Genomic DNA, 14801 nt, shown 5'->3' on the forward strand with positions numbered 1-14801 from the left:
TATAAATTCAATTCTAACTCTTTTCTGAAATGACCTCTAAATTTTCAGGGCCACCAATGTTACGTTGGTGATAGGTTTTAACCTACGAAACCATACAGAGTGCGTCCCTGTCGCTTCAGAGTGTAAACGACATCCATGGCCGTGACGGTTCTGCGCTTGGCGTGTTCAGTACAGGTGATGGCATCACGGATCATAATTTCTAGGAACACCTTCAGCACACCTCGGGTTTCCTCGTAGATCAGACCGGAGATACGCTTGACACCACCACGTATGTAGCCAATGGGAAGCGAGAAAATATGGTACCAGCAGAGCTGGTTGTCTATATAACAGGTTGCTAACTACGCTTTTGGCTTAGTTTCGATTCACCCGTTCAACGACAAACATGAAGCAACGATGACTGGTCGTGGCAAGGGAGACAAAACTCTTGGAAAAGAAGGCGCCAAGCGTTATCGGAAGGTTCTGCGTGATAACATCCAGGGTATTACCAAGCCTGCCATCCGTCGTCTGGCTCGACGCGGTGGTGTCAAGCGTATTTCCGGTCTGATCTACGAAGAAACCCGAGGTGTGCTGAAGGTGTTCCTAGAAAAATCCTTGCTGCCGTCACCTACACTGAACACGCCAAGCGCAAAACCGTTACGGTTTCGAAGGTTAAAACTTATCACCAACGTAACAAAACGGCCCTTTTCTGGGCCACCAATTTCATTTCAGAAAAAAGTTAGAATAGAATTTATATAGAGTAACACATGATTCACCCATTCAATTTGTCACTAAATACATCAAAATGATACAAAAATCAAATAATTTGGAAAGGAAATAAATTATGTTCTATTTGTAGTCTTAGCGGCGGGTTAAATTTATTCCGTTCCACTTTCATAAACTGAAATCCTTATCGTATGCATTCTCCTGCTGCGCGACATCTTCGAAATCGTCCGTACCCAGCCCAGTGGCAAGCGCGTAGACAACACGTTATACTGTGACAGCGGGCACAGCGCAGCAAAATAAATGTTTTGGGCCCGGGACATGCTGCCTACTGTCAAACTCTGTTGTTACTGGCCTGTCCGAATCGTTAAATATAGATAGAGCTGGAATTAGGGCGTAACAGCTTTTGTAAACAATGACTTCTCTCGAAGGTTTCTAGGAATTCAATGCAAGTCCACACAATCCAATAAAACCATCGGGTAGGGGAAGTCTTCCTCTACCCGATGGTGATGTTGATTAGCGTAAGCGAGCCTTGATTTTGTAGAAATTATATATTATATAGAAATTAATAATACAGAGTACAGAAAGTATAGACTTAAAGTACAGAGAATACAAAGGGAGAGGAGCCAGTGTCGCTACTTGATAGCAAACTACTCATGATGGAAGGAGTCTGTGTACTTTACCGGCGTGTTCAAAAAGAAAGGCAATCAAAATTTAATTTGTTACATGCATGAGGCATGTAACAAAAAGTGTGTTGGTGAGTTCTTTGGCGTGAATGTTCCCGAAAAGTTCAGTATTTTCCTATAAGCAAATTCAAAACAAACTAATTTTTTGGCAGATTTGGGCAAATTTTGACCTGTTTCATACTACTGGAAGGTATGCTGGTCACAAATGCCGTGCCAAACTGATTTCCTGCGCAATTGATATGTATAAACGCGAATAATCACGAGGTCCAGTGATTATAGCAAAGCTTGCCTATAGAAACCATCACAGCCTATAGAAACGATCACAGTTCAGGGCCACCAAAAGAGTTGAGTTATTAAATTCACTTAATTACAAAATAATATCCGAAACAACAAACTAGAAAAACGAACAAAAATTTTGTAGTCCTACGTCAACAACGCGGTCGTGTCTTGTACACCACCCTCCAGCTTTTTTTTAACTTAAGTCTGGATGACACATCCAAAAGTATATAAGTTAAGAACGAATCCTCGGAGACTTCACCGGAACCAGCGATCCAGATACCCAGCATTACACCTAGCATCAACATCAATCCCAAACATCGCTCATTCATTCCCACAACAGTCAACACATCATCAGTTAGCAGCATCGTGATGTAAACTATAACAAATCGCATTCCCACGGGACCATGCAGACGTAAGCAGATCAGCCATCATCATAGTTCTGAGAGTGTATGCATCGTTTAAAAGTGTAATGAAATTAAAAGACAATAAATCAGTTTAGTTCTATTCTTGCTCTCGAGATCGGTAGTTCGGTTTAGTTTCTTTTTAAAAAACCCCGAATGTCCCGTCAAAGTATTAAGAGACGCAGTCGTCGGTAGGATACGCGAAAAGTGATTGAGTTTTAGTGCATTGTGATCCGGAGAAATCCATTGGCAAACGAATATTGTCAATTTGTGACCAAGTCTAGAGCCCAACACTGCGTGGAACCTACATTTAAGAAGCAGTCATTTTCGGCGAGTGGATATCGCTAATCAGTGACGTTTCAACCCAACAAAGCGTGCAACTGGCACGTAGGAACCCACAACGGACGAATACTGGAGTGGATCCATTAGGATTAAACCATAGGTGAGTTAACTTCTTTTATTTATGATTAATTGATTTTTTATTGAAAGTGTTAACAAATATTTGTGTTTATAATTGTGCGTTATCAAAGTAAATGTGAATAAATCCGAAATTTTATCTTGACGAAAAATTGAGTGTTAAAGTGAGTGATAATGGAAAGTGTGAAACAACAAATTGCTAATTTAAAGCAAGCCCTAGCGGCACGAGAGGATCAGATTGCTCAACTTAGTTTAGAGGCAGAGGGTGCAGCGCATGCTATTCAAGCTGCTCAAGCAGAGAAAGCAAACGTTGAACAAATTGCCCAACAAAGAGCGGAGTTAATTGGTTAGCTCGAAAATCAAATTACAAGCTCTCAAAGTGGGACGATATCTCCATCGAAGAGAGTTTTAAAAAAATTACAAACTCCTCAGATTTTAAGAGATTTACCATGCTATGATGGAAACCCAATAAAATTACATCAATTCCTCAGGGCAATTAATAACATAATACCTATTATCGAAGAAGCAAACGGAACACCAATGTACAGTGTGTGGATCCACGGTATCAGATCAAAAATTATAGGAGTTGCTGACACAGTACTAGAACCGTATGGCACCGAACTTTCCTGGAAGGACATAAAAGCAAATTTAATAACCCATGACAAAAGGGACGAAGTCTCACTGACGAGAGACTTATTTAAATTATCGCAAATAGGAACAGTGGAGGAATTCTACGGGAAAGTTTCCCATATAATCTCACTACTGCTGAATCAGCTGTGCTTAAGCGAAATGAATTTAGATGTTCATCATCTAAATCAAAAAAGAGATTCTACCAAGATTTCGGACTCAAAGTTTTCGTGGCCGGGTTGAAAGAACCCTTAGGGCCAATAATTAGAGCGCAAGCACCGGAAACCATGAAGGAGGCTTTACGCTTATGTTCTGAAGAAAGCAACTACGCCTACGTAAAGAATGCCTTCAAATCATACACACCTCCCATTCCACCCAAACCATAATTCCAACCCAGACCTTCATTTCAATCTATATCATATCCACAATTCAAACCAATACCTAGACAAAGCTTTCACCCACAACAAAAAACCTTCATGCAGAATCAAAATCAAAATCCATTTAAAATGTACTCAAATCCGAACCCGTTCAAAATGCAATCGAACCCAAATCCATTTAATCAATTCAGGCAACAACCTGCTCCAATGCAAAACATGTTCGCTCCAAGAAACACCCCCCAACACAAACCAGTTCCTATGGATGTCTACCCATCCATAAGAACTAGAAAAATCAATTATATGAATAGGCCCAACTTTCATCTAGAATTTGATCCAATTGACTACGGTCATTATTCGCAAAATGTAGATTATAACTTGCATTACTATCCAGAATACTTTGATCAAATCCAGGAAGAGCAACAAATGATGCAACCATATGATTCGACTACTCAAGTAACTGAGCCACAGGAGTCGGCAGCAGGAAATGACGAATCCGAAAAACAGAACAATGAACAAAACGTAGACGATTTAAATTTTCAAATGGTGGGCGGATTGTCGGGAATGACTTAAACAATTTTATCCCATACATAACTATCAATACCACTAAAGGAGAACTAAAATTTTTGATTGACTCGGGAAGCAATCGCAATTATATTTCGAAAAAACACGTTAACCTTAAAAACTGTAGATACACCACTCCTACAACGGTACGAAACGTAGGAGGTAGCCATATAATCAATCAATATGTAGAATTAAATCCTTTCCCCACAATACCAGGTACACATAAACAAACCTTCCTTATCTTTGATTTTCACCCATTTTTGATGGGTTATGAATCATTGAAAAACCTTAAGGCAGACATAATTACTTCCAACAATGAGCTTAAGTTCCCCAAAGGAAAAATTAAAATGAAACGTAAATACCCTGACCACAAGTCAGTACATTTAAATGCTCATGAAACTAAAGCCGTGAACCTCCCTACGAAAGTAAATGGAGAGTTCTTACTTGAAAATCATGTCATAATTAATTCGAACGTGATTATTCACTCTGGGTTGTACTCTGCGGAAAACGAATCTGTTCGAGTATTATTGACAAACTATTCTTATGAATCTAGTAATGTTGATTTGAACGCTAATATTTTACAAGCAGAAATAAATAATTTTGAAATTGGAACGCCAGAGACACCCTAACAAGAAAAAAACCTAAAGAAAACTTTATTTGATCAGTTAAGAATTGACCACCTTAACACTGATGAAAGAAATAAGCTCTTAAAGGTCATTTCAAAACATCAAAATATATTTTTCACGGAAGGCATGAAACTTTCATTCACTAGTGCCATTAAACATGAAATCAAAACAAAGGATGACGTTCCTATACACTCGAAATCATATCGCTACCCTTTCTGCCACAGAGAGGAGGTTCAGCGACAGATTTCGAAACTTCTTGATCAAGGGATTACTCGCCATTCCAATAGTCCATGGACTTCTCCCGTATGGATGCTTGGTTTACATGGATGACATCATTATATTCTCTACTAGCTTAACCACGCACATCGATAACCTAGTTGCCTTCTTAGGCCATGTAGTCACTAGAAATGGTGTCAAACCAAATCCAGATAAGATTCAGATTATAAAAGAGTGGCCGTTACCCACAAATGAGAAACAATTGCAAGGTTTCCTAGGAATTCTGGGATACTATCGCAAGTTTATAAGGGACTTCGCTAAAATAGCCAAGCCTCTAACCAATGCCTTGAGAAAAGGTGAAGGTATTAATCATACAAAAGATTTTGTTGACGCTTTCGAGAAATGCAAAAACATTCTCTCCGGAAGCGATATACTTCAATACCCCGACTTCTCCAAACAATTTATTTTGACCACAGACGCATCAAATTTCGCATGGTGCTGTGTTATCCCAAGGGACTATTGGAAGTTATAAGCCAATAGCTTTCGCTTCTCGAACCCTGAATAAATCGGAAGAAAAGTACTCGGCAATAGAGAAGGAGCTATTAGCTGTAGTATGGGCTTGCAAATATTTCCGTCCGTACTTGTACGGAAGAAAATTTGTCTTGTATATAGACCACAAGCCATTGACTTATGGGCTAAAGTTGAAAGATACCTACCAATAACAGACTTGTTCATTGGCGTCTTTGACTTGGTGAATTTGACTATGAAATACGCTACCGCCCAGGTAAGCAAAACGTAGTCGCTGACAGCTTGTCAAGAGTTCGTAATGAACTCAACCTTCATGAAAGTGAATCATCTGACGATATGACTGTTCATTCAGCCGATACAGATGATTCCGAGTTTATAAAATGTACTGAACTGCCGTTGAACTCGTTCAGTAACCAAATTATATTGAGAGTAGGTCCTGATGAACCTGATAAATACGAACAAATTTTTCAAGAATTTTTAGGAGAACAATAACCAAACTAGTATTCGGTGTTCCATTGTTAATCAGAATATTTAAAGAATACATGGATCTAAGACGAACAAATGGCATATTGTGTCCAGAAAGTTTTAATGATAGCATCCAGATCGTCTTTAAGAATTACTTCAGTAGATGTAAGTCATTCAAAGTTTTTATAACACAAAAGCTTTTGATTGGTTTAAGAACATCTGAAGAACAGAGCCTCGTAATTGAGCAAACACACGAATCAGCTCACAGAGGAATATGGGAAAACAAGAGACAAATCTCAAAACGATATTTTTTCCAAAAATGAAAATCAAGATACAAAGGTTTATCAAACTTTGTGACATATGTAATAAAAATAAATACGGTTGCCATCCTTATAAAATTCGCCAAACACTAAAAACCCGTTTGAAATCGAGCATATTGATATATTTTTGTCTCAACCCTTTAAATTTCTATCCGCAATAGATAAATTTTCCCGATTTGGCGTATTAATACCCATAAAATCAAGAACAATTACAGATATACGAACCGGCTTGATTAAAATGTTCTCAATATATGGTACACCAGGACTAATCGTAAGTGACAATGAACCGGCCTTACGGTCAGCAGAAATAAGAGGATTAGCTAATAATATGAATGTCCAGATGCATTTCGTGCCTGCAAACCATAGTGAAAGTAATGGTTTGGTCGAAAGATTCCATTCCACAGTGGCTGAAATCTTTCGATGTATAAAACCGCAATATTAAGATCTTAACCATAAAGAAATTTTTCGAATTGCTTGTACATTGTGCAACAATACTATTCATTCAGCTACAGGATTAAAACCAAGAGAAATATTTTTCGGCTTAAAAGACGGACACGAACGGCCTCTCGACATTGACTTGATGTTAGCAGAACGAAACAAATTCTATGGCAGAGAAAGAGAAAGAGAACCTCACATAGAAGAAAATAAAACCGTTTATAAAAGAATCCAAGGAATTAAACGGAAAACTAAAGAAAGATATCAACCGACCAGAGCTATTGAAGATAAAGGAAGAGTAGTTGTCGATAGGTCTGCACGGGAGATTCATAAGGCAAATGTTAAAAGAATATAAACTAAAACCCTTCTATTTTTCAGGATGGATGTCTCACTCATAATTTGTATGCTGTTCCTTCCTTTATCCTTTCCCAAATTTATCCAAATTCACGACATAACAAATAACCCAGGAGCACTGATTCTCACAGTGCGGGAGAAGGGAGAATTTTTGAAGGATATAATAGGCTACTTCATTCAGTTGACTTGAAAGAATTAGGAGGTACAATAAGAATATTAGAAAATCTGGTTTTAAACATTAATAGTTCTACAGGAGACTTTTATTATCTAATTAATCATAAATTCAAAGAAATCAACAATACTTACAAAGCCCTTCTCCCAAGTACTTCAAAAAACAAGCGAGCAATAGAAACATTAGGCAGTGCTATTAAATTTATTACAGGCAATTTAGATGCAGAAGATCTACGACAAATTGACTTTAACATTGATGCAATTAAGAAATCTGATAACAAGTTAATTGACCAGAACAATAAACAGATTATTATAAATCAGGAATTTCAAAACCGTTTACAAATCTTAGCAGATGAAGTGAGAAACCACAAAATGTCATTCTTAAATTGAATACACAAAAGAATATACCATTACAGAAAATGCTAAAATTTCAATTCTTTTCCAGTTAGATATTGTGTTACAAACCTTGAGAGTAATTGAAAATGGACAAACAAATATCCAAAATTTACATCTATAAACAAAGTCAGCTTTTGAATATTACCAACGATTTGTGTATTACGCCTTTAGTTCAAGGAAGAAGTGGAAAATGTCCCTTCAAAGAAACACCGCTCACTACAGAATATAAGCTTTTGACGTACGGAACATTAATTGTCAAGGCTACGTTAGAAAACGTTGTAATGAGTAGTACCTGCGGTATAAACCAGAAAGAACTAAAAGGTAATTATTTAATCATATTTCACAATTGTTCGGTATTCATTCAAGATAAGCTGTTCGAAAACATGGAATTATATTTCAACCACCCAGTCATCTCACCCCTCGAAACTTACAAATAGAGGAAACGCATCCTGTCCTACACAAAATGCATATGGAAAACAGGAAGCATTTGGAATCATTAAAAACACAACATTTCCTATCAAGTGGAGTGATCTTCACTATAATCTCGATAATCATGATCGTCGTAACCTTCACACACCGAAAGGCAATAGCAACATTCTTCAAGAAACGCACGGGACGTGCTTCTTTTGGGGATGGAGTAGTTAATAACGAATCCTCGGAGACTTCACCGGAACCAGCAATCCAGATACCCAGCATTACACCTAGCATCAACATCAATCCCGAAAATCGCTCATTCATTCCCACAACAGTCAGCACATCATCAGTTAGCAGCATCGTGATGTAAACTATAACAAAATCGCATTCCCACGGGACCATGCAGACGTAAGCAGATCAGCCATCATCATAGTTCTGAGAGTGTATGCATCGTTTAGAAGTGTAATGAAATTAAAAGACAATAAATCAGTTTAGTTCTATTCTAGCTCTCGAGATCGGTAGTTCGGTTTAGTTTCTTTTTAAAAACTCCGAATGTCCCGTCAAAGTATTAAGTTATATATATATATATATATATATATATATATATATATATATATATATATATATATATATATATATATATATTAGACCGGTTCATTTTAAACGAAATGTTCGGAATGTAACGGGTCAACCGTGATTACTGTTCGTCATGTTAATTTGAACTTCTGTGCAAATTTTCAGCAAAATCGGTGATGATTTAGAGGTGCTTCAAGTTAATTTTATGTTTTTAAGGTAATTTACGGCTTACAATATTTGTATCTCGAGACTGAAACAACGAAAGCTGCTGTAACAACTTTCATAGCAAAGTTTAATGTGTTATGTATCAACTTTGTAACCAAAGGTTGACTATTCGAAGTGATTTTATTGAAGTTTGACTTAGTTTCATGTTTTTTTATATAAAGATCTTGGAATCGTGCAATACATATATCAGTAAGTACGAAAATAATTAATTTTTACATATTCCGCCGTGTCTGCTCTCTGGTTTCGTGCAAAACCCGTTTTTGTTCCAACAGAAAGTTTTCCTTGGCAGTTCCATTTAAATTAGTTAAGTCTATCGACATGATCTGATGATTGGATATTCTGCTCAAGGCGACTGTTTTTTGCTTGCTGTACTCAAGTCTTTCTTGTGCAACAGCAGCCAAAAGGTTGCCAGATTTAGCCATTGCAACTCAGGCATGTGTAGGTTGGTTTCTTGGTTTCCTTTAAAAATCTGAATGGCCTTTTGTCCCACCGGCCGAGCGGATGTTGATGGCACAGCCTCCGGTTCCTCCCAAGCCAAATCGGTACTTTCTTTGGTGGTTGTTTTGCGATTGGGAGAAATCGATAAAAAAAAAAAAATATTGTAAATTTTATCAATTTTGGGATAAAAAGAAAGGTTTCAAAGCAGATGACAGCCCTGGACATGAGATATTGAGATGAGTTATACCTTTCGAATTGTCACGTTTAACCACGAGTTAAATTTAACTCGGCAATTGGGACACAGCCCAAGAGTGTTTCTCGATTACTTTTTCGAAGGGGCGTATCATCTTTTGTAAACAACGCAGTTGCTCGTCAATTTGGCGTAACTGGTAGTTCACCCACGCATGCTAACACTTTCATCAGATAGGCTTAATTTTCACCTACCTGATATAATGGTGTTAGCAGTATGCGTGGGCGAGCTATCAGTTACTCCAAACGGACAATAAAATGCGTAGTCTATGTCAAAACTATTGTAGAACCCGAAACTGTAGCACATTATGCCCATTAGGGATAGGGTAACGATCTTTTGAGTCGATCCAGATGGTTCCAGCTGAATGGGCACTGGTTCGAAGGGATTACCTTGATGTCGGAGGGGTTTGCTACAGGAGCGGATTGTATTGGGACGTGGGCTGGTTTAAAATCAAAATTGTACATCCTTAAAACCGCCTTTGTCGTAACCACCACCTGTACAATTCCGTTGTTCAATACGAGAGGCCAGTTGACGATCTGATTTTCAAGTAGAAAGACGCTTTGTTTGCTTGCTGTGCTGTTGTTTCGCGCTAGTGGTAATAATTCGTGCACAGAAAAATGTCGAGTGGTATTTCGGTTACAAACACCCTTGGTTTCCTTTTTCCGGACAATGCTGCGCAGCCAAAACTGGCTGAGATGGTCCGCTTTGTAAAAGGACTTGCGGGTAACCAGGGAACGATGGATACAGCCTACAAAAATGCAGAGGAGAGAATGGTTTATATAAAATACAACTCTGAGGAGGGCATGAGAGAAGCCCTTGCGCTCAATGAAAAGAAGCTGCCGTTCCATTATTCTAATGGAAAAAAGTGGATGTCTACATGTCAGTAGCCGGTAGTAACATTCAATATGTACGAGTGTTTGACCTACCGCCTGAGGTATCCAATCACGATCTGTCGCTGGCACTAATGAAGTACGGAAAAATCAAACGCTGTGTTCGAGAGAAGTATCCCCAGAATATCAGCTTGATTTATTTACTGGTGTCCGTGGAATCTACATGGATGTAGAAAATGAAATCCCATCGGTGTTGTACTTCCACAATAGACGGGGGAGAATTTTTTATAATGGAAACAAACTTAAATGTTTCGCTTGTGGACAGGAGGGGCACCAAAAAAATGCATGCGGAAAGAGGAAGAACAAATCGACAGGAGAAACAGAAGAAGGTGCTGGGCAAAAAAACAACACATTTGCTGCCGTTCTCGCAGGCACGAGTACTTCGGACAAGCAGACAGTAGAACTTGAAATAGAGATGCTAGAAGAAGAAAAAGAAGCAGAAGAAGAAAAGGATGCAGTTGTAGCTCCAACTACGACCATGGACTTAGAAGTGGATAACGGAGGGCAGCAGAATAATTAGCAGACACAGACGGACCTACACTACCAGCAGCGACACAAACAAACAGTTGGAAATTGGACAGAGCACGTGAAAATACACACCAAACTGATCAAAGAACAACAAAAACTACAGAAGCACGCCAGTGAAAATTCACCACCGAGAAAAACTTTACGCCCCAGCTCTCCACGCTCCGGCCCTGAATCCGAATAACTTTTAATTCTAATGAATTGTAAACTTATTCCCTAGACTATTGGCTCCGTAGAGTTGATTTCGACAGTTGAGCCTTACAAATAAATAAAATGAATAAAAAAAAAATAGGAGAGGTACAATAATGAAAAAAGTTTCATTTTCCTAACCTTCCATCCTGCCATTAATTGTGGCTAAAAAATGTTTCATGAAATTATGGAACAATAAGATATTATGATAATATTTTGTTTGTGTAAACATCAAGAAAATATTGTGGAAGTTTGTGTTTGACACATAATACCAGCCAATTTTGCTACATGAGAGTCGCAATAGCTTGAGCTTGAGCTTGAGCTTGATTGACCGCCCACGGTTGCTACTCTGTTACTGCCAGATCAGCTGTAATTACACAGAGAACCAATAGACGATGCTTGGGACTAGCAATCATCCTCAATGTGTAAAAACTGGTGATCTTAAATAAGGCAATACCAGCGCCGGCCGCGCCCGAACATAGGTCAAGAAAGGAATGGGAAGGATTGTGTTGACATGACACTCGTTTTGATGGAATCCGAGAACACCTCTGCACTTCCACGAGGAATCACTGGGATGTTGGATAAGAGGGTTGGGTTTACAGCAGGGTTCGTTTTGGTAAACGATAAGCTGAATTGATGTCCTAACGATCATATAACGCGAAGGAGCTTGGGACTAAACCCACGGTCTTCTGCTCAGTAAGCAAAAACGTTTGCCACTAGGCAGACGAGCACCTTTTTAATCACCGAGTTGCTGTTATTACCATGTAGTCATATTAGCAAATAAAACGATTGACGAATCTTGAATGTGGATGGGCCTGAGATTAGACTCATGATGTTCTGCTTAGTAAGCAAAAACGGTTGCTCTAAGGCAACCGAGCCCCTCATATCACATAATACCGTTGCTCAAATTTTTGTATCCATTCAAAACCGGAACCAACGACAACAACGAGTTTCGCTGTCACTTTCACGTGACGTTCAATGACAGGGTCCTATCCAGGATTACATCTGAAAAATCCAAATCTGGCCAACGCCCACCTAAACCTGTTCTAATCCACCTGAAATGACTAACGAATGGAAGACTTTGACTACCCAGCCATGCAATAGTCTCATTCCGTGGTTTATGACAACTTGATGATTCTATTGCGCTCATCTTTTGGCACCACCCAGGGGAGACTTGGTCCTGTACCCAATGCTTAACTTATCTCCATTTCACTCAGCTACTCGCAATTTCTTGTGATATAGTGGGCGGAATATTATTATATGAGACAATTCAATGCAGACGTCTTTCCAATTTGGCAGATCGACAGGTAATCGGTGAGTTACCACGATAGTTGCTATTCAACAACTCGACAACGTCCCATCGTCAACGCCTGCTATGAGAATTTCCCATTGCAGACGCCAACGAAATGACGTCATCGAGCTATCGATCAACTACCCTGGTTATCGCCTGGTACCTGATAGCACGATGCTAGGAGGCGAACCGGAAGAATCGATGAGCTACCTCTCCCCCTTTTGCTACATGAGAGTCGCAATAAGCGATTTTGTCATTTATCTCACCCAGCCTTCGCTCTTCAGTCTTCGCGAAGAGGCGATCAGAAAATCGCTCATTGTGACTCTGTCAAAGCTAAATTTTCAGGTTTTATGTGTCAAACACAAACTTTACAATCTTTTCTTGTTACTTACACATACAAAATATCATCATAATATCTTATTATTCCATAATTTCATAAAACATTTTTTTAGTCAAAATGAATGGAAGGCACCCTGCTTCCAACTCAAATCAAAACATCTGACAGAGATGTTAACAAACACAGTCTACTAAGCTGCACACAGCGTAAATATTTACGATTTTTTTTACAAAACTCGGGTACGCAGTACGTATCTTATTCTCTATCGCGTTCTTTTCAAAAATCAAAATGTTATGATTACCTGAGATTTGTCAATCATGTAAATATTTACACGTCGTGTATTGAAGAATCGTTGGTAAATAGTATTGAGTACTTGAAGAAACACGTCATGCATCATGATTTTTTAATCGTTTGTAGGGGACTGCCATATACGGCTGGTATCAAATAAATTATTTGGCTGCTTTCAGCAAACATGTTTGGCAAAACTGGAAAAAGGCCATCACACTATTTAACGAATTGCCAAATAATTGGAATGGAAAATACAAACCAAATATTTGCCATAGCAATATTTGGTCAAAATTAGCGTTCAGAATCATAATGGCCAAGCTAATACATTGTAATACATTGTAATTGGATTTATTAACTTTTCTCGGCGTGTTTGACGTTGGTTTTGCTGGCTAATACAAACTTTTACTATACTGTTTTAGTAAAATTTCGGAAATTTTTTTCAGTAAACTGTATTAATGCAAAGAGAAAATTAATGAATAGAATCGATCATTACAGTTAGACCCTTATGATTCTAAACGCTAGGTTTATATATTTGCCTGTTGTGTGATGTCAGCTTAACATCGAATCTGGCTTACAGCGCAAATCTGGAAATTGACAGCACAATGAATTTAAATGCGTGTTTATACTGTTTAATCCGACACCTTCCGGATTGACAAGATCCGTATTGAGAGACGCACCAGCCTAAGGCTGAAAGTCTCTATAATAAGAACTAAAAAAAAAGATCCGTATTATTGAGTCATCGGATTATTGTGTGTTGGATGAACAAGGAATACTGTAAACAAAGTTAATATTTGCCAAGAAAAATTACTTGAAAAATTAAAGTGATCGTGTCTGCACCACTCAGATGTATACAACTACGAAAATAAAATATAATGTACCAATATCTTTATGATTTGTTGAAAATAATCACTGTCGTGTATATTAATTTTATAATATTAAAAATACATACCTTCTGTGATTTCTCTGACACCATGTGCTTTGGAATACACATAGCCTAGAGAATCTCCTACATTACAGCAGCAGGCAACATATTTTCCGGGGTTATCCCACAATGGTAGAACCACTAAAACAGTAAGAGTGGTCAAGGCACCTCCTGTCTCCATAATATAGGCATGTGCTTCCCAAAAACTCCGGACCAAACTTACAAATATATCCTTTGTTGAAGAAGCTGAAAAATAATTTTAAGAAAAACCTGATTAGATAAAAATTTAGGACATTGTACATTTCCGTAATACGCGCAAAAAACAATTGTTTGGCAAACAGTTGTATCCAAACGTTATGGGTAGGGTAAATTTACAACGATCAGAAAAATTTCAGTTAGATGCATTTCTATAATGTTGACTGCTAGATGATCAAATTAGAGATGGGCAAAACAGTTCACAAAACCGTTCCTTGTAGAACCATTCGGCATTAGGAACTAGTTCTTAGAAACCGTTCTTCGCTCATATAGATTTTTTTCTATATATGTTTACAAATAGGAACCGTTTGAGCCCTGTGGGGCGAAAATGTCAAATTTTGCATCAGTCTAATGTTTATATTTCAATATATATGAATGGCAAAAATAATTTTCAATAAAATTAATAGTTTCCATGTAACTTGTCCTTCTTAATAAAACACCTTATATTTCATAAATCATATTTGGGTCTTTGAATTGTATTCAATGAATAATTTTTGGTGAGCATTTTTACAGATACCAACATTTTCTTAAAGGTTATGATTAAGGAAGTTAATTTTTGAAACATTCGTGGCCTTCAATCTGCTCCTTCTTTCTTTGCATATCTGTCCTGTTTAAAAAAAAATGCGTTCGCATGCGTTGCGGT

At 38.0% G+C, this 14801-nt stretch overlaps 1 protein-coding gene across 1 annotated transcript in view; it reads right to left on the bottom strand.

Moving 5' to 3' along the window:
• LOC135716445 (PP2C-like domain-containing protein CG9801) overlaps positions 1-14462 on the bottom strand; it is an 82536-nt gene extending 68074 nt beyond the window's left edge. Inside the window, exon 1 of the mRNA XM_065238976.1 lies at positions 13931-14462. Coding sequence (XP_065095048.1) covers positions 13931-14084 — 154 coding nt within the window. The 5' untranslated portion in view covers positions 14085-14462. The remainder of the gene's footprint in view (positions 1-13930) is intronic.
• Between the last annotated feature and the right edge of the window lie 339 nt (positions 14463-14801).

This window comes from Ochlerotatus camptorhynchus, unplaced genomic scaffold (genome assembly GCF_037179485.1).
Source record: "Ochlerotatus camptorhynchus isolate MF236.1 unplaced genomic scaffold, CSIRO-AGI_Acam_v1.1 ptg001251l, whole genome shotgun sequence".
Classification (NCBI taxonomy): Eukaryota; Metazoa; Arthropoda; class Insecta; order Diptera; family Culicidae; genus Ochlerotatus; species Ochlerotatus camptorhynchus.